Source organism: Numida meleagris, chromosome 4, assembly GCF_002078875.1.
Source record: "Numida meleagris isolate 19003 breed g44 Domestic line chromosome 4, NumMel1.0, whole genome shotgun sequence".
Classification (NCBI taxonomy): Eukaryota; Metazoa; Chordata; class Aves; order Galliformes; family Numididae; genus Numida; species Numida meleagris.
Window position 1 is genome coordinate 96,366,170 of NC_034412.1, and position 27,631 is coordinate 96,393,800.

At 54.7% G+C, this 27,631-nt stretch overlaps 4 protein-coding genes across 4 annotated transcripts; 1 reads left to right on the plus strand and 3 right to left on the minus strand.

Moving 5' to 3' along the window:
- PRADC1 (protease associated domain containing 1) lies at nt 45–2,805 on the plus strand. Its single transcript, XM_021395302.1, has 5 exons — nt 45–263; nt 743–843; nt 1,048–1,157; nt 1,852–2,019; nt 2,233–2,805. Exons 1-5 carry the CDS (start codon nt 164–166, stop codon nt 2,351–2,353), a joined length of 600 nt encoding a protein of 199 aa, XP_021250977.1. The 5' UTR covers nt 45–163; the 3' UTR covers nt 2,354–2,805.
- SMYD5 (SMYD family member 5) lies at nt 3,048–11,427 on the minus strand. The gene is made up of 13 exons (XM_021395300.1): nt 11,136–11,427; nt 10,952–11,060; nt 9,634–9,773; nt 9,316–9,437; nt 8,537–8,606; nt 7,996–8,100; nt 7,490–7,552; nt 7,216–7,286; nt 6,811–6,917; nt 6,383–6,439; nt 5,305–5,399; nt 4,968–5,038; nt 3,048–4,535 (listed from the first exon to the last, which is right to left on the minus strand). The coding sequence occupies exons 1-13, from the start codon at nt 11,235–11,237 to the stop codon at nt 4,397–4,399; spliced, it is 1,251 nt and encodes a 416-aa protein (XP_021250975.1). The 5' UTR covers nt 11,238–11,427; the 3' UTR covers nt 3,048–4,396.
- Nucleotides 13,201–16,419, minus strand: LOC110398789 (homeobox protein not2-like). The gene is made up of 3 exons (XM_021396735.1): nt 16,272–16,419; nt 14,238–14,446; nt 13,201–13,876 (listed from the first exon to the last, which is right to left on the minus strand). The coding sequence occupies exons 1-3, from the start codon at nt 16,417–16,419 to the stop codon at nt 13,718–13,720; spliced, it is 516 nt and encodes a 171-aa protein (XP_021252410.1). The 3' UTR covers nt 13,201–13,717.
- LOC110398881 (homeobox protein not2-like) lies at nt 24,768–27,173 on the minus strand. The gene is made up of 3 exons (XM_021396886.1): nt 26,966–27,173; nt 25,737–25,921; nt 24,768–25,378 (listed from the first exon to the last, which is right to left on the minus strand). Exons 1-3 carry the CDS (start codon nt 27,171–27,173, stop codon nt 25,136–25,138), a joined length of 636 nt encoding a protein of 211 aa, XP_021252561.1. The 3' UTR covers nt 24,768–25,135.

Here is a 27,631-nt window from a genome sequence, read left to right on the forward strand (position 1 = left end):
CGCAGCGAGGCGCTCTTCTTTCCCCCTACGACCATAGAGACGAAGTGACGGGAGCCGGCCGCCGTGTCGGAACGAGGTGACAGGAACGGAGCCCACCGGCGTCCCTCGGGAGATTGACAGCGCCGCCAACCAATAGGAAGGCGCTCTCGGAACAGCGCCGCCAATGGGCACGGGACGGGGCGGGGCGGTGGCGCTGCCGGGCGCAGCCATGCTCCGCCGCTCGCTGTGGCTCTGCCTTTGCCTCTGCTCCTGCCCGGGCCGCGGTGAGTGCCGGCCCCCAGCCCCCCGGCGACCCCCGTACCCCGATCCGGGTGCATTTTCCCTCGGTGCTCCCCAGCCTGGCTGCGTTTCTCCCCAGCGCACCCGGGCCCGATAGCGTTTCCCCTCGGCGCACCGTGGCCTAATTGTACTTCCCCTTTCTGCACCTCGGTCTGGGTGCATTTCCCCTCAGCGCAGCCCGGCCTGATCGCGTTTGCCCTCAATGCACCCCAGACTGGGCACATTTTGCCTTGGTGCACCCTGGCCTGATTGCATTTCCCCTTTGCACACCCCAATCTGGGTGCATTTGCCTTCCATGCCTCACGATCTGCGTGCATTTTCCTTCCTTCCCTCTAAACCTGGATGCATTTGCCCCCCGTGCTCCCTGTCCCCGTGGGTTGGGAGCAGTAAGTGGCCATTTTCCATTATTTTCAGAAGGTTTCCATCTCCTTTCCCCCCTCCCCCCACCCCGTTCTCCACACAGGTTTACGCATCCATGAGTACCTCTATTTCCAAGTGCTGAGCCCTGGAGACATCCGCTACATCTTCACCGCCACGCCGGCCAAGGATTTCGGTGGGGTGTTTGTAAGTATAAGAACTAACTTCAAGTTCCCCGTCCTTCCGTTCCTCCACTGCATGGCCCACTGCATTCAAGCCTTTTATAAAAATGGAGCTCATTGCTTTTCCACGAGCCTGCTGGAGAGGCACCCAGTGGGGGATGAGCAGGGCTGGGGACAGCAGTGGCCGTGCTCCTGATCCCACTCACCCCTGCTTGTTTCGTCCTCGGAGAACACAAGGTACGACCAGATCCACCTGGTCCCGGCAGATCCCCCCGAGGCCTGTGGAGAGCTGAACAATGGTGTCTTCATCCAGGACCAGATCGCTTTGGTGGAGCGGGGGTACGTGCCTATTTATTTTCTATTGAGAGTCTGATAGATTCAAAGAGGTTTTGAGAGAGGCGTGGTGCCAGGGAAATAGCCCCTGTTTTGTTCATCTCCTGGGCAAGCTTTGGCACTTGCTGTCCCAGCAGCGTCACCTCCCTGTGACCTGCTGGTTGCTGATCATTAAGGTTGGAAAAGACCTCCATGATCATCAAGTTCAACCATCAACCCATCCCACCATGCCTGCTGACCACATCCCTCAGTGCCACATCTCCACAGTTCTGGAACACCTCCAGGGACAGTGACTCCATCACATCCCTGGGCAGCCTGTTCCAATGCATTACTACTCTTTCTGAGAAGAAACGATTCCTAATATCCAATCTGAGCCTCCCCAGGCTCCAGCCTCCTTTCAGTGAGTTGTACAGAGCCATGAGGTCTCCTCTGAGCCTCCTCTTCTCCCGACTGACCCATCCCTCAGCTGCTCCCCATAAGACTTGTGCTCCAGACCCCTCACAGCTCTGCTGCCCTTCTTTGGGCATGCTCCAGGGCCTTAATGCCTGCTTTGCAGTGAGGGGCCCAACACTGGGACACAGACCCGCACACATCCCACCTGCACTTCTGTCTGCCAACCCCATTGGTCCTGCTGCAGTTGGAGGACGCAGCGAGTTTTGTAGGCAGCTGCCAGCCAAAGATTTGTCACCCTCTGTCCCAGGGGCTGCTCGTTCCTGTCGAAGACGCGTGTGATCCAGGAGCACGGAGGACGGGCGGTGATCATTGCAGATAACGCCTATGATAATGACAGCTTCTACATCGAGATGATCCAGGACAGCACCAGGCGGACTGCTGACATCCCCGCTCTCTTCCTGCTGGGCAGGGACGGGTAAGGTGCCTTGGCCAAGAAACATTTGATCTGCATCTCATGGGAAGGGACAAGTCTCATTCCCAACTAATGCGGTGGTGCCGTGCTGCCCGGGCTTTGTGAGCTAAATTTTTAGTGGATTCAGTACCTTTAATCCACATTTTCCCTCGGAGCTGGTGTCAGTTGGGTCTCAGCTCTCCCTCACACGTATGTATCATTTCTTTCCCCTTCCAGGTACATGATCCGACGCTCCCTGGAGCAGCACGGACTCCCGTGGGCTGTCATCTCCATTCCTGTCAACGTCACCAGCATCCCAACGTACGAAATGATGCAGCCCCCCTGGACCTTCTGGTAGCAGCGGGAAGGCTGCAGCAAATCGAGGACTTCTTGGTGGATCCCAGGAGCTTCCCCAGCAACCAGGTGTGAGGGAAGGATCCTGGCATGCTCCAGAAATCCCACCAGCCTCACCAGATTTAGCAACGGTTAAAACCTTTACGCTGCCGCTGGCGTGTAGCTGAACAGCAGCCCAAGGTGGTACCTTGAGCCTGACACCGAGCAAACTTCATGGTGACTTTCTGGGAGGGAAAGCATGGCACAGCACAGGCTGGTGCTTCCCTGAGAAACATTTGAATGATGCTGAGATGCCAACAGTAGTTGCTGACTTAGAGGGTTGCAGTATTACGTGGATGCAGTCCGAAGGGGAGGGGAGGGAGTGTTTGGTGCGGGCTCGGTCTGTACTAGCAGGGCTCATCCAACATCTGTATATTTTTGTCTGAGCTAATGAAGTGTGAATGAGTTTTAGAGAAAGGGGAGTTGCTCTTTTTTTAGTTGCCTCAACTCTAATGTTGGTTTTCCCTATACGCTTCCTACACTTCCTCCCGGTACGCTTGCTTCTTGCAGCTGGGGCAGGGCTCATGTCAGACCCATGCAGACCCAGTGCTTGGAACCTGGGGGACATTTCTGCCCTTGTCCCTCCATGCCCCCACCAAGTCCAGCCCCCGTTCCATCTCTGCGCTCGCCACCATCCATTACAAACAACGCAGCCCCAGTTCTCACCAGTCTTGGTTTATTATGAACACTGAAGGGCACGTGGCCCTGGGACACCTGAGGCTGGGGACAAGCAGCGGGGTGCAGGGCTGGCAGTGATGGTCGTGTCAGAGGTGCCCATCCACAGCATCACCTTCAGTCCCACAGTCCAAACACCACAGGCCCGAGGGAAACGTGGGCAGAAAAGCAGCTCCCCAAAACCCGGGATGGGGAAAAAAAATACCCCGGGTGCTTCCCCGTGTGCTGCCAGTCTGTCATTTGGAGCTGTCTACCCCCTCCAGCTGGGCACTGCCCACCCCAGAGCTTCTCACAGCGTCTGTGGCCAACAGCGCAGGGTGGGTGACAACGCTTGGCTGCCAATGACAACTCCATGCAGGATGCTGTGGACAGGCAAACTGCTTCACGTTTGGAAGCACAAAGGCTGCCACTCATGCATGTCCTCCCAACGCAGCCCAAGGCTGGAGAGCCCAGTGGAACAGCTCACTCTCTGCAAAACCCAAAACTGTTTGGGGGATTTGGAGGTGGCTTTGCTTATGCAGTGTCATAGTCTGTGTCAGGTTTGTGCAGGCAGCGTGGCGCTTCCCCCTCCCCAAAGAGCCCAGCAATCGCTGCATGGGGCTTTGCATCATGTCAAGGATAGAGCTGAGGCAGGAGGGAGATCCCTGCCAGCATCAGCTCCACTCTCCCTGCTGGACTCTGGCATCTGAGCCACCTCCGAGGCATCTCTGTCCCACCTGCAAAATCGTTCCGACCCTCGCTTGCTGCTCACCAAGCCAAGGCATGGAATGGAGTATATATAAGGACCCCAGCTCCTTGGTGCGTAGATAGTGCTAATACAGACATTAAATAGTACCCCTCGTGCACAAACACACGTACACACACATATTCCCCTCATCCCTACAGGGTAGGAAAGGACACGTTCCTCCGCACCCGCGGCCAGCACTGACACAGGAGGAGCCTCAGAGGTGGCCTCAACGTGACCACCACCATGTCCCCTACCCCAGCCCAGGGCTCTGCTCTCCTCCAGCTTCCCCTGCAAGCACCAGCTGGCCCCCTGGGGTCTGGGATATGGTGGGGGGGGGGGCTGCTGGCTCACAACCTCACAAGGAAGAAATGGATGGGGTGGTAAACACACACACACGCGCGCGCACGCACAGAGCACAAGGGCAGGTGGAAGCAGGGCCTGCCTCCAGCTCCCCCCCCGCTGCCCCACTCCGCCAGACCTCTGCCGGCACACGGCCTCCCACCCGACCCCACAACACAACCCTGTTTCTAGTATTAAAGCTGCTGCCTCTGGGAGGACTCCCCCCCCCGTCCCATCCCATCCCTTTCCTCTCGCCCAGGGCCAGGATCAAACATCAGTCATCTCATCCTCCAGCTCGGCGTCATCCGTCTCCCCTTCGGCCTCCTCCTCCTCGTCTGATGTCACGTCGGGGTCGTCGGCTTGCGCTAGGCACTTGGGACACGAGCAGGTAAACAAGTAGTTCTCCCTGGAAGAGGGTCAGGAAAAAGCGTGAGGGAATTGAGGCAGGCACAACTCAGGTTTGATGATGCCCAGATGAGGCGGAGGTTGTCTGATTGGAAAGGGGGGGGTTTCTCCACCCTGCAGGTGCAGCTGGACACTAGGATGGTGACCATCAGCAGAAGGATGGAGATGGAAAAGGAAGGTGGTGAGGACAGCAAGGGTTTGCAAAGTTAAAAGAGGGGAGCACATGAGCTGCAGCCCACGAAGAGGACACCAGGGAGCTCCAGGCTCGCTCAGAGTCCGATGGTAGCACACGCAGAGCTGCACATACAGACTGCCACAAGCACACCAGTTTGCACACCAGCCACCTAACAGCCACGTGCCAGGGCCCTAACAGAGAGCCCAGGCTGTGACTGGAGGTGTGTTCCCCCCAGGTCCCTCCAAACAGCTCCTATACCTGAGTATCTTGTTGCGGCTGTGCCTGCTCCGCTCCCTCTGACAGCAGTCTAAATAACTGATGCAGATTTCCTGCGAGCAAAGAGAAACAGGCCAGGCTGAGAGCTTCTTCCTATGAACCCAAAGTAGCAGTTTGTACTGGTTCCCCCACAAGGCAAGTGGAAACGTAGGGTCTGGCAACTCCCACATAGAATAAGGCATGAATCCACCACAGCCGGGCAAAAATAGTGCAAGAGGCAGAAGGTACAGGGCTGGGGTCTGTGGGGAAAGTAGGGGACACAGGGACCTCTGCTAAGGTGTGATGTCACCTCAGGTTCATTTGCATCCCACTGTCTCACCTCTCCTGCTTCGATGTCCTCCAGAGCAGTCAGATGCAAGAGGAAGTTGTTGTCTGGGAAGGATGTCTCAGCATTGGGGATGCAGCTGTGGTTACCTACAAGGAAGAGAGGGTAAAGCTGCCAGAGTGCCACCGGCCAAACTCTGATCTTTTGGCTAGTGGTGGACAGGGGCATGCAGGAGCCAGCACCTCCAGCTGGGAGGGCCATGGTCTGGATAAGGATTATGGCAGCACAACGCTCAGCCACCCCATCTGCAGTAGGGGCACCAGCACTGCACTCTCTGCTCACACTGGGGACTATGGAGTCCCAGGTCCCCTGCAGAACAAGGTGCAGGGTCAGGGCAATCCAAACAAAAAAAAAAAATCAATATTCAGAGAGATGGAGTTGTCTTGGAGATCAACCCCTGGGGTGCCCAACCCCATCCCATGCCCATATGTGCCCAAAGAAGGGTGCTCAAAGCAATCAGTGCCCAGACCCCGCTCTGCTGAAAATGCTTTGGAGTGATAGAAGGCAGCTCCGGGTGCTGGGTCATCCTCTCCCACATCCTTTCAGCCCATATAAGAAAGGCTCCTCCCTTGCCTTAATGGTTCATTCAGCTCCATTACACACAGACAAGGCAGGAGATCTCTCTTTGCTAATTGTACATGCAGTTCCTGGAGCCCACATCATATCTGAGACCATTCAAGCTAGGACTGACCATTCCATGGACAGGCAAGATGCCAGGAAACAGCGAGAGAGCAACCAGGCCCCAGGACAGCAGCAATCCCATCCCAACCCACCAATCCCATCCTGCCCATGGATGGGAAGCATAAACCCCTTTGCCAGAGGCTATTAGGAATCGTTCAAGTTGGAAGGGACCCTTAAAGGCCATCTAGTCCAACTCCCTGCAATGAACAGGGACATCAGCAGCTCCATCGGGTGCTCAGAGCCTGGTCTAGCTTGACCTTGAGTATCTCCAAGGACAAGGCATCCACCACCTCTCTGGACAACCTGTTCCAGTGCCTAGAGGAGAGTCTGCCTAGCACAGCACAACTCCCTCTTCACTATCAGCTCTCCTCCCAGTCCTTGCATTACTTACAGCAGCTCTGGAGCATGTAGAGACCTGACCCCTCGCAATTGAGGAACTCTCCAGATTCTGCAGAACAGAGAAGGGTGAGAGTTAAAGCTGTGCACGAGTTATTCTGGCTCTACCACGCATTCAGCTCAGCACATGTATTAAGAGTCACCCATCAGTGCTGAACACACTCAGCACTGCTCTGGGGTCTGCGTGCTGGAGGGCAGTTTCCAGAGCACCTCTCCCTTCCCAGTGGGAGGGATAGAGGGCATGAAGATTTGCACTCCTTGCTCAAGTGCACACTCCTTGGCCCGTCCCTGTACCCATCCAAACAAGCAAATGGTACAAACGAGTCTTTGAACACTGGCCATAAATGGTATTTGTATGGATAGGATCCCTCAGTTAACCCCTCCAGCTGCCTGATGCTACCTCCAGCCACAGCAGAGCCTTACCCTTCTCAATGTCCTTGTAGAGCTGGTCAATGAAGGCGTCCAGCTCCTCTCGTTGCAGCATGGGGAGATCCAGCGCATCACAAGCATGCACCCACTGGCTCAGGGAGCTATGAGGAAAGAAAGGACACCATTACAGCCCCACAGTGCTGCAGGTACACAGTGGGAGCTCACACAGGGGATCTAAGGGTTAAACTCAGGGGCTTCACGTGGCCAAGGTCTGTCACAGGGACACCAAAGGGTTGGACAGAGCTGAAGTAGAAGATTGCTTTTATGTTTGCCTCTCCAGCCCCACTTTCCATGTTTGAGCCCAGCCATTACCTAGACCAATGCAGACTTGCAGGCTGTACACACCCTCCACACTTCATCTTCACTGCCCTGCAAGGAACACCCAGAAAGCCCCATTACCTGGTTCCTATGCCTTGGCCATTGGTCCCAACGAGAGCAAAGAGAGATCGGAAGCCTTCTGGAGTGAACCACTGCAGAAGGGAGATCAGAGAACAGCTGAGCTCAGGCCAATCTGCAGCAGAACTCCAGTCTGCATGCACCCCAAACCCCACAGGGAACTCTAGGGGAAGCAAGAAATGGGCAGAGTCTCGGGGAAGCCCTGGCCTTAGGGGCAGACATAACCCAAACAGACTAGCACCCAAAAGAAGGTCCCATTTCTCCTGGCTCAACTCACCCTGCTGAGTTGTTCGTCGTAAAGGGCTTCAGTGAAGAGCAAACGCAGCAGCTCCAGCTGGCCCTGGCAGAACATGGCAACGTTGTCAGGGTGGACAGACACTGCTGGGAGTCAGACTCAGGCTGATAGCCAAGCCCAGTACAGGCCAGGAGGCTCAGAAGTCAGACTTATGGTCCTTCTCTGCAAGGCTGGGAGCCGCTGCCCTTAGAGCAGTGAAAAGCTGCCCATTTTAGCAGCAAAATCCACCTGCTGAGAAGGTGATCTCCATAACAGGAAGGAACAGCGTGTCCCGCTGTAGGATTGCCACCCCAAAGCCCTCTCAGCAGCCCACTTCCTCTCAGCTAAGCTGGCCTCAAACAGGGCTCTGTATCCCACCCTGTGCTTGGGATTTCCATTGTCTCCCATCCCAGCTATAACCGGGCTGCCGCACCTATGGACTCACAGATGTGGACAAGAAGAGGGCAGGTTCAGGGATTCCCAGCATCCAACGTGCCCAAAGCTCTTACCTTAAATTTGTCCCCCAGTAGCTTGTGTGCAATCTCCTCCTCTTCGTTTGCTGTCTTACTGCAGAACTGGGAGAAGGCCTTGATCCACCAGTCCTTGTCTTTAGCCTGAAACAGGAATCAAGTAAACATACTGCACCAACACCTCTTTCTTTCCCAGCCAGGAGAGAGGGGGGGAAAGGACAAGCCACTGAGCTCAGAGGAATTCAGTGTGCCATCAAGAACCACCAAAAGCAGTTGCTCAGTAGTAGCTTATTAGAAGTAAACATTGAGATTGCCAGGCCAAAAAAAAACAGAGCCAAAGGAAAGGTTCAGTTCTGTCTAATTGATTTGGTATGGAAAAATGATCCGCTTGGAGCAGGGTACTGAAGCCTCCTCTGCTTCCTGCTGTCTCTATGGCCAAGTATCATGAGATGTTGACATCTATTCAAGCAGGAAATGGCTCTGCCAGACAATGGATGAGAAATCAATCCTCGAGAATAACAGCCACAACAGGAAAAGGAAACCATGCACTCGTAGCTGTGGACCCAAACTGCAGACCTACCTGTTTGACCGTAGCAACCATCCGGGCCATCAGCATGATGCTGGAAGTTTCCGGTGGATAATGCATGTTTCTGGAGAAAAACAAAGGAGAAAGATGATATCAGTGCTGGTAGGGAAATAAAAAGCTAGAGGGAGGCAGGAGCAGCTGCCATCCATGTGGCCAGGCCTGCACTCATCTGTCACACCAAATCAGCCAGCCCAGCACCACTGCATGGAGACGCAATGCTGCTGGGGGCAAGAAGCTGGCACCCACCTGGCTGCTCAGAGCATACAATAATTCCCTACTATTCTGCTAAACTACAGTCCAGAGAATACTAATGGTTCCACAGAAAGCCCAAGACTGCAGCAAGAGCTGGGGTTTGTGACCAACTTTGGGGCAGAGACGTTGCTTCTCCCCTCTGTGCCATTTTATCATTTGCAAGCAGGGACAGCAATTCATGTAGATACAAGGATGCTGCTTGGCAGATCTCTGAAAGGTTGGAGATGTGCAGACACTACAAAATTGCAGGAGTGAGGGGCACGCAGCTTAGTGCTTGTCAGCCCTTTACTGAGTGACAAATAAGAACTGCTCAGACCCACGTAAAATCCCCAGCACTGCCAACGCAAATCCTGGCAGGGCTGCAGAGCAGAGCAGCGTCCCACAGCCTCCAGGTCCCTCCAGCTGCACCATGCAGAGATGCAAAGCAATAACTGCCCTCAACCCTAGTCCCAAGCCGGTGTCACCCAGCCTGGGACAGCTGCCACCTCTGTCTGTAAGCAACAGGTGGGTCGATCTCCTACCTCCATGCCTCCTGCAGCTTGTTGAGGGGGTGCGTGGGGTCATCACGGGACGGGCCAAGGCAGAGGACTTGGTGGTACTGCTCCAAAGCGGCCTGCCTGCACTCTGCACTGCAGTACGTCACCTAGAGCGAGAGGCACAGCACCCAGCATTGGCTATGGCAGCAAGAAAAGGGCTCCTGGGCCCAGCTGAGCCCCAGCTCTTTAGCAGAAGGAAAAGGCAGTCACCCATCACAGAAAGCGACACCAGAGGCCTGGCTGAATGATATAAAGGAGTCAGCGACTCCAAGGAGATCACAGTCCTCCCCGGCAGCCCCATACCTGGCAGCGAGGACACTGCTGGTGCAGGTCTTTACGGATGCTGCACTGCTCCGGGTGAGGCAGCACCAGAGAGCTCCTCCCCAGCAGTCGCTGGGCGTTCTCCTCTGCCGTCTCCAAAGCCCGCAGGCAGTGATCACAGGCTGCAGGCAGAAAACACAACCAGATGCCCCAGTGAGACGTTTGTTTAAGGATCTTATGATGCATAAGCATCCCCACACCCCTGTCTTTAAGAGCCACATGATAGATGCGACAAGCGTCCTCCTTGCTGACCTACAGAGCTCAGCAGACAGCAGGGTTCAGGTAGGACAAGGCCCAGCTTACATCCAACCCCACTTCTGCATTTCTTCTCTCCAAGACTATCTCTCTATCTCCTCCTTCTGTCCAAGACCCAAAAGCAACAGCCCAGCGGAACAGTTTAAGCCACACACACATCAAAAAAAGTTTCAATCGTTGCTCTTCTAATAACTGGCTTCCATTTTCGCACCTCTGGAGAACGCTGGCATCGCTGCAAGCTGTACTCCATAAAATCGTGAAGGTTAGAAAAGATCTCGCAGATCACCAAGTCCAACCCCCCACCATACCACTCGGTGCCACATCTCCATGGTTCTCAATAACCTCCAGGGATAGTGACTCCACCACCTCCCCGGACAGCCTGTGCCAACAGTTGACCGCGATGGTATCATCGGGATTAGCACCCACACCACTCAAAAACTGCGGTCCTCACATCCCATGGGGGATGCTTACTTCCAGCAGGATGTTTGTTAGGGATATTCCTTCAACCTGTGCCTGCTCTTCCAGCTTGTCAACAGCATCCAGAACGCAGCTGTGAAGGATCTGGAGTACAGGTCTTATGGGGAGTGGCTGAGGGAGCTGGGATGGCTCAGTCTGGAGAAGAGGAGGCTCAAGGGAGACCTTATGGCTCTGCACAACTGCCTGAAAGGAGGCTGGAGCCAGGTGGAGGTCAGTAACAGCGGTAAGATGAGAAGTGATGGCCTAAAGCTGCACCAGGGGAGGCTCGGGCTGGATATTAGGAAACATTTCATCTCCAAAAAAGCGGTCAGGCACTGGCACAGGCTGCCCAGGAGGTAGTGGGGTCACCGTCCCTGGGGGTGTCACAGAACAGCGTGGATGTGGCACTGAGGGATGTGGTCCTTGATCACGGATGTTGGGGGTGGGTTTAGCGATGTCGGAGCTCTTTTCCCACCTTCACGACTCTATGAAAGCAGCAGTGCCGCACGCCTGGCAGCGCTGAGGCCAACCCAACCCAACCCAACCCCTCTCCATAGGAACCCAGCCCGGCCGCCCGCACCACGCTCACCTCGGTAATTGTACAGCGCGTTCCAGAGGAACTGCGACGACACCACCGGTTTCTCCACGAAGACCACCTCCCCTTTGCGGATGCTCCGGGTGGCGAACAGCCCTTTCCCCTGCGAAGGAACAAGCACGGCGTTAGGGGGAGAGGGGAACGGAGCTCGCCCCGCAGCCCGGCGGGCACGGCTCACCTTAGCGCTGCTGATGAACCGCGCCTCGGCCGCCGCCGCAGCCCCGACCCCGGGCCGGGCTCCCGCCGCCGCTGCGCTCACGTCCCCCGCCGCGGCGGCCATTTTCGGGCGGCGACTTCCACGCTCTGACCCACGGGGGCGGGGAGAGCCTCTTTCCCCTTCCTCCTCCTCCTCCTCCTCCTCCTCCGGCTGGCCGGCCGGAAGATGGCCGCCCCTTCCCACACACTGCGCGGGGTCTGCGCCCGCCGCCCCTCAGCCCACCGGCCGGGCGGCCATCTTGGTTCCCTCACCCCGCCGCCTCTGCGGTCCCCCCCCCCCCTTCCAAAAAAAAAAAAAAAACACCCACAAAAAAGCCCCAAATCGGGGCTGGGGCTCTTCTCCAGACAGGCAATGATCAGCAGGGAGCTCGGCGGTTTCTCCGCGATTGGTTTTATTCTGTTTTAACTACCTCACAGCCGGCCCCTGCGACAACGCGCTGTACCCGCCGGGCACCTCCTCAGCGCGCCCAAAACTGGCTGTATTTTCCACAAAGAAAAAAGAAAAAAATCAATCCCTCCAGCACCTTAACACGCGCCTCGCACCCTTGCTTTTCCCTGAAAACTCCTAAAAATCCACGCAAACACCGAGTTTAGCGGTATTTAATCACGCCCTCATTCACGCTTGCTTGCGCTCATCTCAGATCTGTCTGGGTTTGGGAAGGCGGGCTGTATAATTTTTGGGGCGCTTTGGAGTGTTTTGGAGTCACTAGGTGTCACTGCCGGCCCGTGGTTTTTAAATCGTGTTTTTTTTCCTGCGAGCCCCTATAGGGAGCGCTGCTCTGCCGGGCCATCCCCTCCGTCCGTCCTACGGATCCCGGTTCCACGCAGGCGTGGGGACAAGGGGATCCGTGGTCCTTTTTATGTCTATTTTCATCGCTTATTCACATAACAGCAGGAGAACCGTAATAATAGCACGGTGCGTCCTCTTTTTGTAAGGTTTCGGTGCAAAGGCGCAGCATGGAGCATCCGCTTGAGCTACAGCCCAAACCCTTCTGGCCGCCATAACCCCTTGTGGCACTTCTTGCTATAAATGTGGGGTGAATTCTGCAGGAACTGGGCAAAAAATGTATCTCGTTATACTTCACCAGCGGCCAGGCACTGGCACAGGCTGCCCAGTCCCTGGGGGTGTTCCAGAGCTGTGATGTGGCACTTGGGGACATGGTGATGAAGCCATCAAGGCATTGCAGCCTGCTGTGAAACCAAGGCGATGCCGAGCCCTGCTGCCCTCTCCCAGTCTCATCTTCCCTCCTTCAAACGCACGGTTTCTTTCTTTATTAAGAAGCAAAGCAAATAAAGACGCAACACTTGGCAAGGAGAAAAGAAAAAATGTTATTTCTTTCCTCTCTAACACAAAGCAGAAAGCGATATACAGCGTTTTGGGGTCAGAAAAAGACATGATGAATTATCCTGAGCTCACGGGACGTTGCGCCTGGTACCCTGGGATGAGGCGACAGCCCGAGCACTGGCTGCCTAGCCAAAAGCTGTTGCTGCTGTGCACACCAGCCCCTAGGAATTACTAAAACACAGACAGGGAAACACGAATACTCAGTCCTGACCCCTCGGAGCCCTCCCACCCACTAGGAATACGACAGCGAGCTGCAGCATGTGGTTGCAGATGTGCTCGCCAAGCTCCCCAGGTGCTGCTTCCCTCGGCACCACGGTGTATAACGAGGAGAGAAGGGAGCAGCCGCCAGCTGGGCCAGGACCAGCACATCTGGACAAGGGCAGGGGGCCGTCTGACACAGCAGAAGTGTTGGAGAGCAGCTGGTTTATAACAGCCCTGGTCCCTGCACCTCTGTGAGCCCCAGGAGCCCCTTGTTCCCTCTGCACACCACGGTGAAGTAAGGCAATGCCAGAAGGCAAAAACCCACTGGGTTCTGAAAGGCAAAACAAAGGCAAGAATACAGCAAGGCACAGGGCAGGAGGGGTGGCATTTGAGCTCCAGGGGCAGAGTCGGGCCCTGTTCATCTTATTGCATGAATGATATATGAAAATAAATACAATAATGATAAGAATAATGCGGGTGGGAGCAAAGGACTTTCCTTTTTTCACTTTTTTTTGTTGTTGTCGTGATCTCAGCATCCAACGTGGGAATCAAGATGGCCAGGAGAAACAATCAGAGCCAAATCTCCTCCCAGCACGGGTCTCCCTCGCAGGAGCACACAGTCACCTGCAACACGAGTGACCCCATGTTCAGATGCTGCCGTGCTCACAGCCCTCAGACATGGTCTGACTGTCACCCCAGCCTCTCTTCTGGAAACTGTGCTTGCTAGCACTTTGATGGCAAATGAGATCACACGCTTTGCCACAACGATGGCACCATCAAGCCCAAGAGTTTCAGCACCGGTTACCAAATAGGGGTCTCTACACTTGGAGGCTTCCTCCCAACCAGTGGCAGTTTAGTTCTGTAGCTCAAAACTCTCAGAGCAAGAACTTCAAGTCTAGCTCGGACCAAGCAAGCACAGGCGTGCCTGCATCCCCAGTACCTCCATCAGGCAGGCACGGCTGTGAAAACAGCAGTGGCAGCTGCATCCCATCAGCTGCTCAAAGCTCAACTTCCACTGTGTCCTCCTCATGCTCCTTGACATCCGTGGGGCCAGCAGAGGCAGGCTGCATCACCCCAAACTGTGACAGCTTTGCCTTCTTCTGCTCCATGCTCTGCTTCCTCCATTTGATCCTCCGGTTCTGGAACCAGACTTTCACCTAGCAGGGAAATGGTCTTCAGAAACAGACTGGGAGGAGCAGGAAAAATTCAGATCCGGCATCATGCAAGGACCCATACTTCACAAACTGTCTCCAGAATATCTTATCCATCTAAACCAGTCCAACTCACTTTGAACTCCAATGCAAACAGGTTTATGCTCCCAAATGCTTTTTGTTCTACTCCATAAAGTGTTATTATTCGTAAATCTAAACTTAACTTGCGATGTTCTCCAACGTTACCTCGCAGCAGGTCACTCTGCATCACCTCCTGCTCCCACTGTGCTTCATGGAGGAGGAATCTCTACCAACTGACCCCAGATCCCAGCTCAGTTCCACCATGCCCAGCTCCCCGATCCCTTACCTGGGTCTCTGTGAGACGCAGCGTTGCAGCCAGGTCCACTCTCTCTGTGCCCACCATGTACTGCTGCTTGAGGAACTCTTGTTCCAGCCGCTCCAGCTGCTCTGGTTTGAAGACTGTGCGGACCCTCTTCATTTTGCAGGCCCCCCCGGGCCTCCACAGCACAGCAGGGCCCAGTGGGTCAGCCCCTGCGCAGTGAGACAACTCCAGACCTGCACGCAAGAAGCAGGGATTTAAGGGGTCTGCATGTTTGAGGCCATTCCTCCAGCCCTGTTAAAGTGCCAAGCCCAGATTACATGGGCTGTGGCTGAAATCCACATGCAGCTGCTCTGCAACTGTAAGGGGGTGGGAGGAAGTAGCACCAAAAGACAAAAGCAGAGATGTCCCTTTGTGGCACTAAGGGACACGGTTTAGTGATGGAACTTGGTAGAACAGGTTAACGGTTGGGTTTGGGGATAGTGAAGGTGTTTCCAATACAGACAATTCCGTGCTTCTATGACAGGTACCACCTACCACGGTCTTGGACACGCAACTGGACCCAAAGCCAGCACTAGCGAGCAGGGTTTAACCTCTAATCTCAGAAGCTTAGTAACCCAATAATAAAGCCCATCTAGACTTGTTGAGCGCAAAAAACGCCATCTCCGCTTTCTGGAAGTTCCTCATCACTGATGTCCAAAGGCTGGGGAAGCCATGCTCAGCCAGCACCAGGGGGAAGATGCTGAAGCTGGCAGCATCCTGCAGGAGAGCTGTTCTCAAAGTCCCCTTTGGCCTCGTCTCCTTCGGGAGGTCATCGTCTCCTTTTCCTGGTCCCTCCATAGTCTGAACGGCCCGACCCGTTCCTCCTATGCAGGAGTGACTTTGGATCTGCTCTCTGCCTCCAGCACTGCCCTCTATCTAGTCGTGACTTGATGATAACAATAATTACCTCATTAACAAACCGCTGTCACAGGACCCGCTGGCCCCAGACGGAGAGCAGCGCCGCTGCCTGTTTCTAAAGCCACGACTTCTCCCTCCTGCAGCGAGTGACGCTGTCGCAGGCACAAGCAGACACGGTGACCTACTTCGTTTCATTAATTGGGTGTAAGTTCTGCACGTGTTTAACGATTTGTGGGCTGGAGACCTGACAGCTTAACAACCCTAATTGCACTTCAGCTATTTTCAGCTTCCAGATGATTTTACCAGTCACACTTTTCCCTTGTTTTGATACCTGGATAATCGTGAGCGCGATTTCAAACGTGAAATACTCTGTGGATATAGCTATAGGAATTAACTGTATTTTCCCATCTTTATATTCAGTATAGTACATAGAGTAACATACACAGCTATACAGATGCTGCCTGTTAAAGGAAGTAAGGTGTTAAATAGTTGTGCTACGTAGTTAAAAAAGTTCAAGAGTAGCAAATATTGTTGGTCTCTGAATATTGCAGCTCTCAGACCAGACCACAGCTCCTCACACAGGTGCCAGCTGTGCTGAGCCGTGGGTTTTCCTGTGCGACAAGCAGGATCATGCTCTGAATGCTGAAAAGAGACTTAATTTCAAGAAAAATAAGGCGCCGGCTATTCTAAATAGAGGCACTTCATTAAAAACAAACGAGGGATTCTGATGACAAGGAGTTACGATGCCCCCCAGTGAAAACAGGGCAGTGCATCACCCTCCGTCATCCATAAAGAGAAACAACAAACATTTTCCTTCTTTCCTTTTGCACTGGAAATGCAAAGGGTTGTGGGGAGGGAGTCAATCCGACCAGGATCTCTCTTGGCCAAATCGGTCATTGCTGGGGGCGAACGGCAAATAGCAATTCTCGGATGCGAAAATGGGGAAAATTCATTATTAGGAAATGCTTTCATTTCCTCCAGCCCAACCCCGCTCTTTTAACCTCGGGGTTGGCTGGAGGGGCTGCAGGAAACGAAACCGCAGCCTGATGGGGATAAAACAAAAAGCAAATTTTCGGTCAGCCGAGTCCTGTCCGTTCCAACCGCGGGGCTCTCCCGCTTCCCACCCCCCGCGCAGCCCCGCACCCCGAACCCGACTCTCACCTCCTCCCCAGCGGCAGCCCCAGCCCCAGGCTCCCGGTCCCGGGATGGGGAGCGGGACGGGGGGCGGCGGGCAGGGAGCGGCGGGGCCGGGCCGCGGGGGTTCGGCGAGGAGAGCATCGATGTGGAAGGGGGTCTTGGGAGGAGGCATGGCCGGCTGGGTACCGCCGGCCGGCCCGACGGCTTTATATGGGGAGAGGGAAGGGGAGCGCTGCTATGCAAAGAAGGGGCGGGGGGGGGGGCTGCCCCACACCTGCCGGCCCGCGGCGACACCGAGACAACACCTCCCCGAAACCCCTCCTTCCCCAACAACAGCCCTTGAAAGCCCTCCTTCCGAAACTACACCCCAGGGACGCCCCTCCCATTGAAACAAGAGCCCCCAAAACACCTCCTTCTAAAATGATACCCCCCGGGAACACCCCAGCAACCGAAGGTACACCCCCTGATGCCTCTTCTTCTGAAATAACACCGCAGGAACACTCCTCCTTCTGCAATTACCCCCCCCCCCCCCGCCAGTACCCCCCATTCAAAAATTGCACCCTCTCCAACCCCTTCTGAAATCAAACCCCGAGGGACACCCCTCCAAGAGAAAAAACATCCCCCCTCCCCCAAACCCCTTCTTCTGAAACAACACCCTGCCAACACCCCTCCTGCCAAAGAAAAGCATTCCCCCAACACCCTGCCTCCCAAAATAACACCCCTCAACACTCCTCCTTCCGAAATAACACCCCTAGGGACACCTCTCCAAAACCAACACCCCCATGGACCATCAGCTCCTTCCCTGCCAAAACCCATCCCGACACCCCTCCTATCCCCACGGATGCTCCTATGGGCAGCCCTCCTTCCATGCAGACACTCCACTGACACCCACACGGACACCCACATCTTTCCCCATGGACACCCACACCAACACCCACCCCTTCCCTCACTGACACCCCTATGTTTTCCGACTGACCCCCAAACGGAGAAGCGCAGCTGGCACGGACACATGGCCGAGGTGTGGGTGTGCTCTGCAAACACAGCACTGGGGATCTGCAGCCCCACGTGCACCAATGTCCCTGCACAAATCTCTGCAAGCTCAACATTCACACTGAAAATTCACTCCGACGTAAGGAAACACGGAAAAATCCCCAAACCAGAGCGTTTGGGTTAATAAACACAAAACAAAAATCCCCCACGGCTTAATAATCCGGCATTAAACATCTCTGTGTGCAGGGCGGGCTGTCTGTACCCAGCAAATCCTGCCTTGAATCGGGGATCTGAGCAGTTTTCACACACTTTGAAGTTCCTTTTATAAAGGGGCATCTCTGTATTTTAAGCAATTAGAGCATTTGGAGGGGAATGGAAATTTTGGGACAGCGCCGACATCGCTGCCCCCTGGCGAGGCAGCACCTTGCTGTTGGTTACAGGAGCCTTGGGGAGCAGGATGCCTGCAGGACACAAAGGAGTCCCTCAGCTTTGCCTTTCAAACGCTTTTTCCTCCCATTTAGCATCCTGCCTTCCACGGCAGCTTCCAAATAAGTGAATAAATACAGCTGCTGCTTTATTGCTCCTTATCCAAACACACAGCCCCAGCCCTGCCGGCATTTAACTCTGTGCTTAATTGAAATCACACGTTCAAAGCTAGGCAAGCACTGAAGCCTCTCCTCAAAAAGCCCATCACCAAAAAAAATGATGCGAGGGATTCACAGCTCCTGGCTTGGGTTTGGCCTTGGGTTGCGCAGAGGTCCTGTGGATTAAAACATGGTTTGATAGGAGTTTTTCTGGCCAATTTTTTTTTTTTCTCTTTCTAATAAGTCACCATAATCCACATAGTTTCCCATGGGAAGAGATGCAAGGGGTGCTCCGGGTGCTAAGTTTGCATGGAATCATTGAAACGTTGAACTGTTCAATCGTAGAACCACGGAATCATGGAACTGTAGAATCATAGAAATGTAGAATCAGAAACGCAGAATCACTGAATCATTGAATCATAGCATCACCAAACTGTAGAATCATAGAATCACGGAATCATAGAAACATCGAGTTGTACAGCCGTAGAATCATGGTATCATGGAACTGTAGAATCATAGAAATGTACAATCACTGAATCACAGAATCATCCTTGAGTCACAGAATCATTGAATCATAGAATTCTTGCATCATAGAGTCATCAAACTGGGAAATCATAGAATCACAGAATTCACATAGAATTGTAGAAATGTAGAATCATAGAAACATCGAATTGTACAATCATAGAATCACGGAATCATGGAACTGTGGAATTGTAGAATCATGGAAACACAGAGTCATAGAAATGCAGGATCATAGAAATGTAGAATCCTTGAATCATAGAATCCTTGAATCATGGAATCCTTGAATCACAGAATCCTTGAATCATGGAATCCTTGAATCATAGAACCATTGAATCAAAGAATTATTGAGTCATAGAATTGAATCATAGAATCACCAAACTGTAGAATCATAGTACCACAGAATCATAGAATTGTAGAACCATAGAATCATAGCAATGTTGAGTTGTACAATCACAGAAACATTGGAGTGTAGAGTCATAGAATCGTAGAAACATAGAACCACAGAATCATAGGGTAGAATCGTAGAATGGCGTGGGTTGGAAGGGACCTTCAAGATTAACTCAGGGATGAGCAGGGTGGGCAGAGCAGAGGTCAGAGGGATGAAGGACAGAGGGACGGGTGCACCATGCATGGCACAGAGGGACGGGTGTCCACCAAGGGTGGTTTTCCATTCGGCATCTCCAGCTTGGCGGCCAGCCGCCTAACGGCGCGCCCCGTTTCCCATTAGTGCTGTGTGCTCAGCTAATGCATTTCAGTTAAAAAGCTGGAAATTTTCACTCGCTGGTAATGACTTGGGAAATGTAGCACCCAGCAGCCAGGCGGAGCGGGGCCGCCCGGTGCACATGAGGTTGAACGGCTCCATCCCATCGTCCCACCCCATCTGCTCTGCGGGAAGGAGCCTTGTGCAGGCGCTGAGAAGGGAAGATGAAAGGACGGACCCTGAACCTCCCACCCATCCACCCCCCCCCCTTTTTTTTTTTTATGTTTCCAGTTTTGTTTTTCAAGAGTGCAGAAAATAAAAGGGGGGGAGGGGGTGGGGGACTTTCTTTGGGGGGAAAAAAAATCCCAACAACAAAACAACAACAAAAAAAAGCCCCCAGCCCTTTGTAAACATCCCCCCTGAGCAAAGGGAAGGGGGTGAAAAGCATTTCCTGATAACTCCATTAAAGAATGAGGCTGCATTAACATTCCAAGTACCTCGACAAGAGATGAAAGTGGGGAACTTGAGCTCAGCCTCTCCTTGCTCCAGATGTTATTATGGGCTCCCTGAAAGGTTTTTTTATTTCTTTTTTGCAAAGAGACAAAGATGTTGCCTACTTCAAACGGGGCTAATTGATGCTAATGACTATCAGATAGAGTGGGGGCCCTTGTTCCCCCCTGCAAAGGGAAAAGAGAGAGCGCATTTTACAATCCCCTCATAGAAAAATCCCCACTCTTCAAACCGGGTCGCTGCTTTGGGGATTTGTGTCCCTCTCTGGCTGCTGCTTTCTCTCCCTCCTCGGCTCCCCCCTCGTCTTTTCGGTTCCCCTTCTCCTGGGCACCCTGCCGCTCTCCCTTGTTTGCCCATGAGAAATTTCACACCTCGCCTCCGCCGCCCGGCTCCGTCGCCATCCCGCTCCGGCCTTCCCGGCGGGCGAAAGATGGGGCGGAAATTTCCCAAAACCCACAGCAAGCACACGTGAAAACGTGATCGGGGTTTGGCCCGCATTTGTAATCCGGGCTGTGAGTGGTTCCCAAGTGGGAAAAATATCATCTCAGCGCAGAGCATCCCGTCCGCGGGGTCCTACTGGGGAGGAGATGGTGCCATGGCGTGTTGGTGCTCGTTATCTGAGGGATGTGCTTAGTGGGCATGGTGGGAATGGGTTGTTGGCTGGACTTGGTGACCTTCAACAGTCTTTTCTCAACCTTAATACTTCTCTGAGTGGGCATAGTGGGGATGGTTGGGTGGATGGATGATTGGACTCAATGATCTTAGAGCTCTTTTCCAACATTAATGATTCCATGATTCTGTTTCCTATGATTTTAGGATTCTATGATTAGGATAACTTGCCCAGTCACCCTAAGGTGCTCAAACCTTACAAACTCATGACCTCACACCTTTCGCTCTTAAAACCCAGCAAAACTGGCTTAAAATAGGGTGCTGGCCATCAGCTTTACCCTTGTGTCAGATTTTTTGCAGTGTTTCTCCTCTGCTCACCCAGGTGGGGGTGGATGCTTGGTAGAAGGCAGAGGGGAATGTCCCTAAATCTTCTGGTTTGCCCCTTCCCAAGCCATATCTCACCAAATCCCATGGGGAGAGAGGAACGGGCCTTCATCTTCACCGCAAAAAGAGGAACCTGATGGTCTCTCCCCAGGGGTTGATACACAGAATCTCAGAATGGCTTAGGTAGGAAGGGACATTAAAGATCCTTTAATTCCAACACCCCAAGCCATGGGCAGGGTTTCCAATATGTCAGTTCACTCATCAGAAAGTCCAGAAAAGTGATTTCTGTAGCCAGCTATTACTTCTGCCTGTGCTTTCTGTTCTGGGAGCACCTGGATGTGCTGGGACACTGGGGTGGCCACCATCTGCTTCACCTTCTGCAAACTCAGCACCTTGCAAGGTGCCATTAGCAGACCCGAATTAGGGGGAGGACAGGAGCAGTGGCATCGTGGGAGCCCAGTTTGCAGGCAGCAAGGGCACAGCCAGCCCAGTGCATCACCCAGCGCAGGGCAGATGCTGGCTTTGGGAGATGCTGTTTCTCCCCAGTTTGAGCCTTTGGTCACTGAACTGGTGGAAGTCCCGTGCAAGCAGCAATGTGGGGAGGAAGGGATGGAGAGGAAAGGATGTGGGGACACGTTTCCTCCCAGAAAGAGGTGACACTCTCCAGCCCGCAGAGCACACAGCCCTGCTCCCCCTCCCCGCCCCGTCCTCTCCATTCCCACCGCCTTCCTCCAGCCCTTGGGCTGCCGATCCGAATGCAGGCATGCCACCGATACCTACCGTGCAAGATGCAAAACGCTTTCTGCGAGGGGAGAGAAGGCAGAAGGGCAGCATCCTTCTGCCCCCGGCCCCAGACAGCCAATACACAACCCAGCCCTCCTTCAGACGCTGGCCCCGGCTGCATTGTCAGGTTAATTTGGGGTAATGGCCTGCAAAGCACCTCAGCCCCATCCAGGTCTCATTAGCACTTGATAATGTCAAGCATCCTGAGGAATTGCTTCTCCCCCCGCCGGTCCCCGGGGCACGGAGCCGGGGTGTCCCCGGGCTGGGGACATCGCCTCGTGTCTGGGTCCTCTGCCCCAACCTTTATCTCCCAATTCCGAGCTGGATGCGACCCATCGGATCACCCCCAGCCCCACATCCATGGGTTTGAGTCCTCGTCACCATCAGGCTGACATGGGAAACCCCAAAATGCTCGCAATATGCTCACAGCCCCGATGGATGCGGTTATTAAGAGTATCCCCAAACCACGCATTTCAAATTAATTGGGAATTACCAACAAACTGAGGCAGCACCGGCACAGCCCTGAGTGCTGCTCCCTTCAATTATCTTTCCTCCCCGACATTGTTCTCTCCTAATGAGGAGGCTAATGACCAAAGGATGGTTCATAAGTGGTTCCCAGACTCTCCTTGCCCAGGGCAAACACCGTCCACAATAGGATCACAAATTGTAGGGAGAAGCCCCGGCTGATCACATCAGAAACGGTGCAGGGATTTATCTCTCGGCCTTAACAATAACAGTATGTTCTTAATCGCCACTCCAAAGGGACAGCTAGCAGGGGATCTGCCCGGCCTCATCATTAAAAGCTGGCAGCATCTTTGCTAGCGCTGCCCCTTTGTTCATCTTTCATTATCCCAATGCTTCGGCCCCGTTAATTCCCCTCCATCTTATTAAATCAATAAAGAGGGAGGGGGGAAGGATGAGGCAGCGCAGGGGCCGGATCCTGCCGGGCTCTCGGCGGGGATGCGAGGAGTCGGGTTGATAGGGTGAGGCTGCATTTCCCTATCTATGGAGTTGGGAAACTGAGGCATGAGAGCATGGCAGCCCCGAGGTGCTTTATCTGACTGCTGATCCCGCACCTCCTGCAAGATCCCCTCGCGCCATTCATCGCGCCCCATCGGGGCTGGATTGAGCTAATGCAATCAAGATTTTAAATAAAACCAGTCCTGGGAACCCGTCTGCAGAAACTTGGGGTGCTGCCATGCACAGAGGTGAGGAAGGAGTGGGGATCAGGAGAGCAGGGGGTGAGCACCTGTACGAGAACCCAGGTCATGGTCAACCCAACCCGTTTCCAGTAGGCACTCCCATAGGAGGGAACGGTCCTGGTGCAGAGCCCTGGGTTTCTCGCTGCAGGATGAGTCCCCGCCTTAGGAATGCGACTTCGAAATGCAGAGATTTTGCCCGCTGCAGCCCTTTGAGCTCCTTGCATTCCCGGGCGGCTCACCCCAATTTGCCTCTATTTTCATGCACCGGCCAGGTGCTACTTCCCAGCCGAGAGCTTAACGCTGTGAGTCAGCGCCTTCGCTCTCTGCCCGATGCGATTCGAGCAGGAGAAGGGGATCCAAGATGTCCCAGTGTCAGCTCAGGGTGATCCCACTCCAGAAAGCTGCAGAAGAAGGGACACGGAGGCCGTTCCTCCTGCGATGTCCTTTACTTTCCCGGAGCAGGTGGAACCGCTGGCAGCCTCGGGTCGCTGTATTTGATGTTTCAATCGGGAATTAAAGGGGAGGGAGAAGTGGGGGAAATGCTCCCTGACCATTTAACAAGATTACACGACGAGACGGAGCTGGGAAACCCGAGGCACGCCGTAATCCCATTTAGCAACCAATCCCGCCCCCACCCCCCCCCCCAAAAAAAAAAAAAAAAAGGGGGGGGGGGGGGGGGGGGCAGACGAGAAGAACAGGGCTGCACTCTTGGGAAAGGGACACAAACGTGCCCAGGATGTGAGGATTTGGGGGCTGGTGTCCTGCAGACTCCTGCATCCCCATGCAAACACGCCGTGGCCGTCGCCCTGTGCTCAGCAGGAGTAATCCCGGCAGGAAGGACACCGGGGGGGGGGGGGGAATGGGGATTATCCACCCGATTATCTCTCCTGCTATCTGCTCCTCTCCCATCCCACGGACCCAGCCGCCCATTTGCACCTATTCACCTCTATTCGCAGTGCGGGGCCGTGCATCCCTCCCCAGTCCGTCCCTCCGTCCATATGCAGACTGTGCTCCTCCGGGCAAATCTGTGCACCCAAATCCATGCACCCATGCATCTTGCAAGGAGCCCCGGCTTATCCACCTGCAGGCACCAGGCGAGATTTGCTAGGGCAGGCTCAGTGTTGCAATCCTGATAACATTTATCCTCTTAATAAGGCCTCTCCGTTCTCACTGCCTTGCAATTAGCTGCCCCTCCACTGGAAACCAACTCTTTTTTTAGTCTGTAGATGGGTGACAGAGCAGCTCAGCGACACGCAGCATTGGGAAGGGATTGGTGGGCTCTTCGGGTGAGGGACTGCACGCGGAGCACAAGGACCCAGCCAAAATGCTGCATTTCTGCACAGGGTTCCTGGGGAACACCAGCAGCAAAGGCTCTGTCCTGGATGAGTTGATCCCAGACCTGTCCAAGCTCTCAGAGCATCATTCTCCTTCATTGAAACAGGTTGCCCAAGGAGGTTGTGGCTTCCCCATCCCTGGAGGCATTCAAGGCCAGGCTGGATGTGGCTCTGGGCAGCCTGGTCTCATGGTTGGCAACCCTGCACTCAGCAGGAGGGTTGAAACTCGATGGTCTTTGAGGTCCTTTCCAACCCAGGCCATTCTATGATTTCCCATGGTGGGTTTGATCCCAACCCCTCCGAACAAGAGGAACATTTCCACCCTGCTCTGGAAACCATCACATCTGGTTCCTACCATCCCCGCTGCCACGAAAACAGCTGCCTTGTCCTGCAGGTCCCATCCCTTCTCACCCTGAGGACCCTGAAAACACATTAATTAATTAATCGCCAGGGGGGAGGGAGGCATCCCCAGCACCCATCCATCCCACAACGGGTGGGAGATGGGAGCTGAGCACCCTGAGCTCATCACCCACCTGGAGAACAGCCCATTGCTTAAGCGTGCTGGGGGTGGGGCATGGTTTAGCTGCCATTTGAATAAGTCAATCAAAACCATCCCTTTTAATTAAAGCTGCTCCCCACTTCCCAGCACAGGAACCTCGACACAGAGCATCGCCAGCTCCTGGGGATTAAAGGTGTCCTGAGAACAACATAACCCCCTCAATCAGCTCAGCCCCCGGCCGGGCCGTATCAAAACATCCCCATAAACCCCGTTGTCTCGGGGATGATTGCAATAAACCCAGCGGTATGCGAGATTAGCGGGTTAAACCCGCTGCCACTCCGGGCTCTCTCAGACATGGGAAGACACGAGCACAGTTTGGGCTCTTTTGAGTTGTGCTGGCTAATCCCGGCCTTGAAAACAGCCAGATCAAAGGGCAGTTTCCATCACACCTCCATCCATCGCCCCTTTTTCCATCGTCCTCTTCTCCCCGTTGTCCCCTTCTCCGTCCATCGTCTCTCCTTCTCCTTCCATTGGCTTTTCTCCCAGCCAGGAAGGAAAAGAGAGACAGACAGATGGACAGGCCACGAGACAGAGGGACGACATGAAGGCCTGGGTTTTTCCTCTAAACTGAGAGTTGCATAAATAATTTATTTTCGCACTGCAAAAATAATCAACGCCCCGTATATATTAGATACCCTCATTGCCAGCTATGATACATTTATATATAATACACGTAAAAAGAAGCAGCCCCTGGGGGAAGGGGTGAGCAGCTCAGCAGCACTTTGCCACAGTCTGTGCAGAGGGAGGTGCAGCCCCTGAGCCCAGGGGTGAGCCCGTGTCCTCCTGGAGGTCCTCAGCCCCCATTGGGCAGTCCTTGTCCTCGTCACCACGGTGGCTCTGGGAGTCAGGGCTCCCCTGTGGGTTGGCCAGGCCCATCTTGGCCAGTTTGGCTTGCTGCTGCTCCAGGCTCTGCTTCCTCCACTTGATCCTCCGGTTTTGGAACCAGACTTTCACCTTTGGAAGAGATCAAAATTTGGTTTTGGAAGCCAGCTTCTCCATGGGGCCCAAGGTCCTGCAGTGCCCAGACACTACACGAAGCCCAAACAGCCCACAGCCTCCTCATCCCCTGACCAGTACAGGTCCCCTGGCACACTCAGTCCTCAGTGTGGACACAAAGGAGCTGACCTCATACAGATAAGCTGCAACCAAGACCCAAGATCAAGCTGGATGCAAGCCCAACCCTTCCACACAACATCGGGATAACCACTCCGTGACTCAGCTTCCCCAATCATAACAACAGAACAGCCTCCCGTCCCTTGAGTATAAAGCACCAACAGCCAACTTGGAGACCCCCACACCTCCTGGATCTTACCTGCTCCTCGGTGAGGTGCAGGGCAGAGGCGAGCAGGCACCTCTCCGTGCCCACCATGTACTGCTGCCGGGCAAACTCCTTCTCCAGCCTCGCCAGTTGGTCACTGGTGAAGATGGTGCGCACCCGCTTGGCTTTGCCGGCCTTGGTTTTGAAGATGGGGAAGCAGCACTTGGAGAGCAGGAAGCCTGGAGGTGAGGGAGAAGAGTGGTCAGGGGGAAAGGGGTTGATATAGGGGGACAGGAGCTCTTGGAGTGGAGGATTCCTATGGAGGAGACAGAAAGGGTCTCATGGGATGGGGTTCCCCATTTGGAGAAGACCTCTTTGGAGAGGTGGGCCCTCTTGGGGAAAAATCCTTTGGAAGGGGTCACCTCGAAGAGGTGGGAAGGAGGTCCACCATTTGGAGATGTCCCCATGGGAGAGGTGGACGGGGTCCTCCTGGAGGAGGTTCCTTTAGGAAGGGATCCACATTGGAGCGGGTCTCCTTCAAGAGAAAGGGGAAAGTCCCACACTTTGAGGTGGAAGGAGGCTCCCATTCAGAGCTGACCCCATGGGAGAAGCGGAATGAGCCTCCCTTCAGAAATGTCCCTATGGGAGAGGTGGACAAGGGTCCCTCCTGGAGAGGTGAATTAAAGTCCACAGCTGGAGATGTCCCTGGGGAGAAATGGAAGGAGGTCCCTCCCCTAAACCAGCCTATATCAATTCATAAGCGATCCCATGGGAGAAGTGGAAGGAGGTCCCCAGTCAGAGGTGTCCCCACTGGAGATTGAACAAGGGTCCCACTTGAAGAGGTGGGGGTCCCCTGGAAAGAGCTTCCCATTTGGATGTGTCCCCTTGGGAGTGTTGGGCTAGGGTCCCATCTGGAGACGTGAATGAAAGTCCCCAGTTGGAAATGTCACTAAGGAAAGGGTCCTGCTTACAGAAGTGGAAGGAGGTCCCCATTTAGAGGTGACCCTACAGGAGAAGACATCCCCTAAAAGGACCCTGGAGAAGCAGAAGGAGATCCCCATTTGGAGATGCCCCTATGGGAGAGGTGGGATTAAAGCCCCCACCTGGAGAAGGGTAAGGCAGACAGGTCCCTCCTGGAAAGGTGGAAAAAGTCCCCAACGGAGGGGTTCCTATGGGAAAGATGGGCACGGGGACCCTAGGGAGAGGTGGAAGAAGGTCCCCATTTGGAGACACGCTCGTGGCAGAGGTGTCCCCGCCGGAGCTCCCCGCAGTCCCGGCCCTACCTGTGGCTCCGAGGCGGGCAGCCCAAGCGGGCGGGGGTCCGCAGCACGCAGCGCAGAGCGGCCCGGGCCCGGGAGGAGCCCCCCAACGGGGCAGCGGAGGGGTCGGTGGTGGCGGAGGTGCGGGGGGAGGAGAGGAGCGTCCCAGCAGCGCTGCGATGGTGAAGGCCTGGCCGGGCCGAGCGGGGGGCGGCGGGGCCGGGGGCGGCATGGCGGGGTGGGCTCGGGGCCGCGCAGCTCGCTTTTATAGGGCCGGGAATGGGAGCGGGGGGATGGGATGGGATGGGGCGGGCGGGGACCGCCCCGACGGCACCTCCCGATGGCCTCCCCGGCTGTGCCCCTCCGTGTGTTCGTGCTGGAAGGGTGCAGCCCCCCAGAGCTGTGGGTTTAGCCCCATTTTGTGGCTCCGTATCCCGGAGCGTCCCCACCTCCGCTCCTCCAGGTGGAGGGGTTCCCCCTCTTTGCCCCCCAGGTGGCTGCATTCCCTAATTTTTTTTTTTTTTTGGGGGGGGGGGGGAGAGCTGCGCCTGGTGCCATCAAGGCAAAGGGACGTGACCGGGGGCACGCAGGGATGCGGTGGCAGAGGGACCCAGGGATGCCGTGGCAGAGGGTGGCCACCCCCCCCACCCGCACCCCAGCCCCCCCGCCCCCCATGTCAGGACCCTGCTG

Bases quoted from the DNA above. Each gene is read 5' to 3' on its own strand.
- PRADC1 (XM_021395302.1), top strand. From the start codon at position 164: ATGGGCACGGGACGGGGCGGGGCGGTGGCGCTGCCGGGCGCAGCCATG. The intron at 264-742 runs GTGAGTGCCGGC...TTCTCCACACAG, and splicing joins CTGCTCCTGCCCGGGCCGCG to GTTTACGCATCCATGAGTAC. The intron at 844-1,047 runs GTAAGTATAAGA...TCGTCCTCGGAG, and splicing joins AGGATTTCGGTGGGGTGTTT to AACACAAGGTACGACCAGAT.
- LOC110398789 (XM_021396735.1), bottom strand. From the start codon at position 16,419: ATGCCTCCTCCCAAGACCCCCTTCCACATCGATGCTCTCCTCGCCGAA. The intron at 14,447-16,271 runs GTGAGAGTCGGG...TCTTGCGTGCAG, and splicing joins GGGCTGCCGCTGGGGAGGAG to GTCTGGAGTTGTCTCACTGC. The intron at 13,877-14,237 runs GTAAGGGATCGG...TTTCCCTGCTAG, and splicing joins TGCGTCTCACAGAGACCCAG to GTGAAAGTCTGGTTCCAGAA.
- SMYD5 (XM_021395300.1), bottom strand. From the start codon at position 11,237: ATGGCCGCCGCGGCGGGGGACGTGAGCGCAGCGGCGGCGGGAGCCCGG. The intron at 11,061-11,135 runs GTGAGCCGTGCC...GTTCCTTCGCAG, and splicing joins GGTTCATCAGCAGCGCTAAG to GGGAAAGGGCTGTTCGCCAC. The intron at 4,536-4,967 runs GTATAGGAGCTG...ACCCTCTTCCAG, and splicing joins AGCCGCAACAAGATACTCAG to GGAGAACTACTTGTTTACCT.
- LOC110398881 (XM_021396886.1), bottom strand. From the start codon at position 27,173: ATGCCGCCCCCGGCCCCGCCGCCCCCCGCTCGGCCCGGCCAGGCCTTC. The intron at 25,922-26,965 runs GTAGGGCCGGGA...CCTCACCTCCAG, and splicing joins TGCCCGCCTCGGAGCCACAG to GCTTCCTGCTCTCCAAGTGC. The intron at 25,379-25,736 runs GTAAGATCCAGG...TCTCTTCCAAAG, and splicing joins TGCACCTCACCGAGGAGCAG to GTGAAAGTCTGGTTCCAAAA.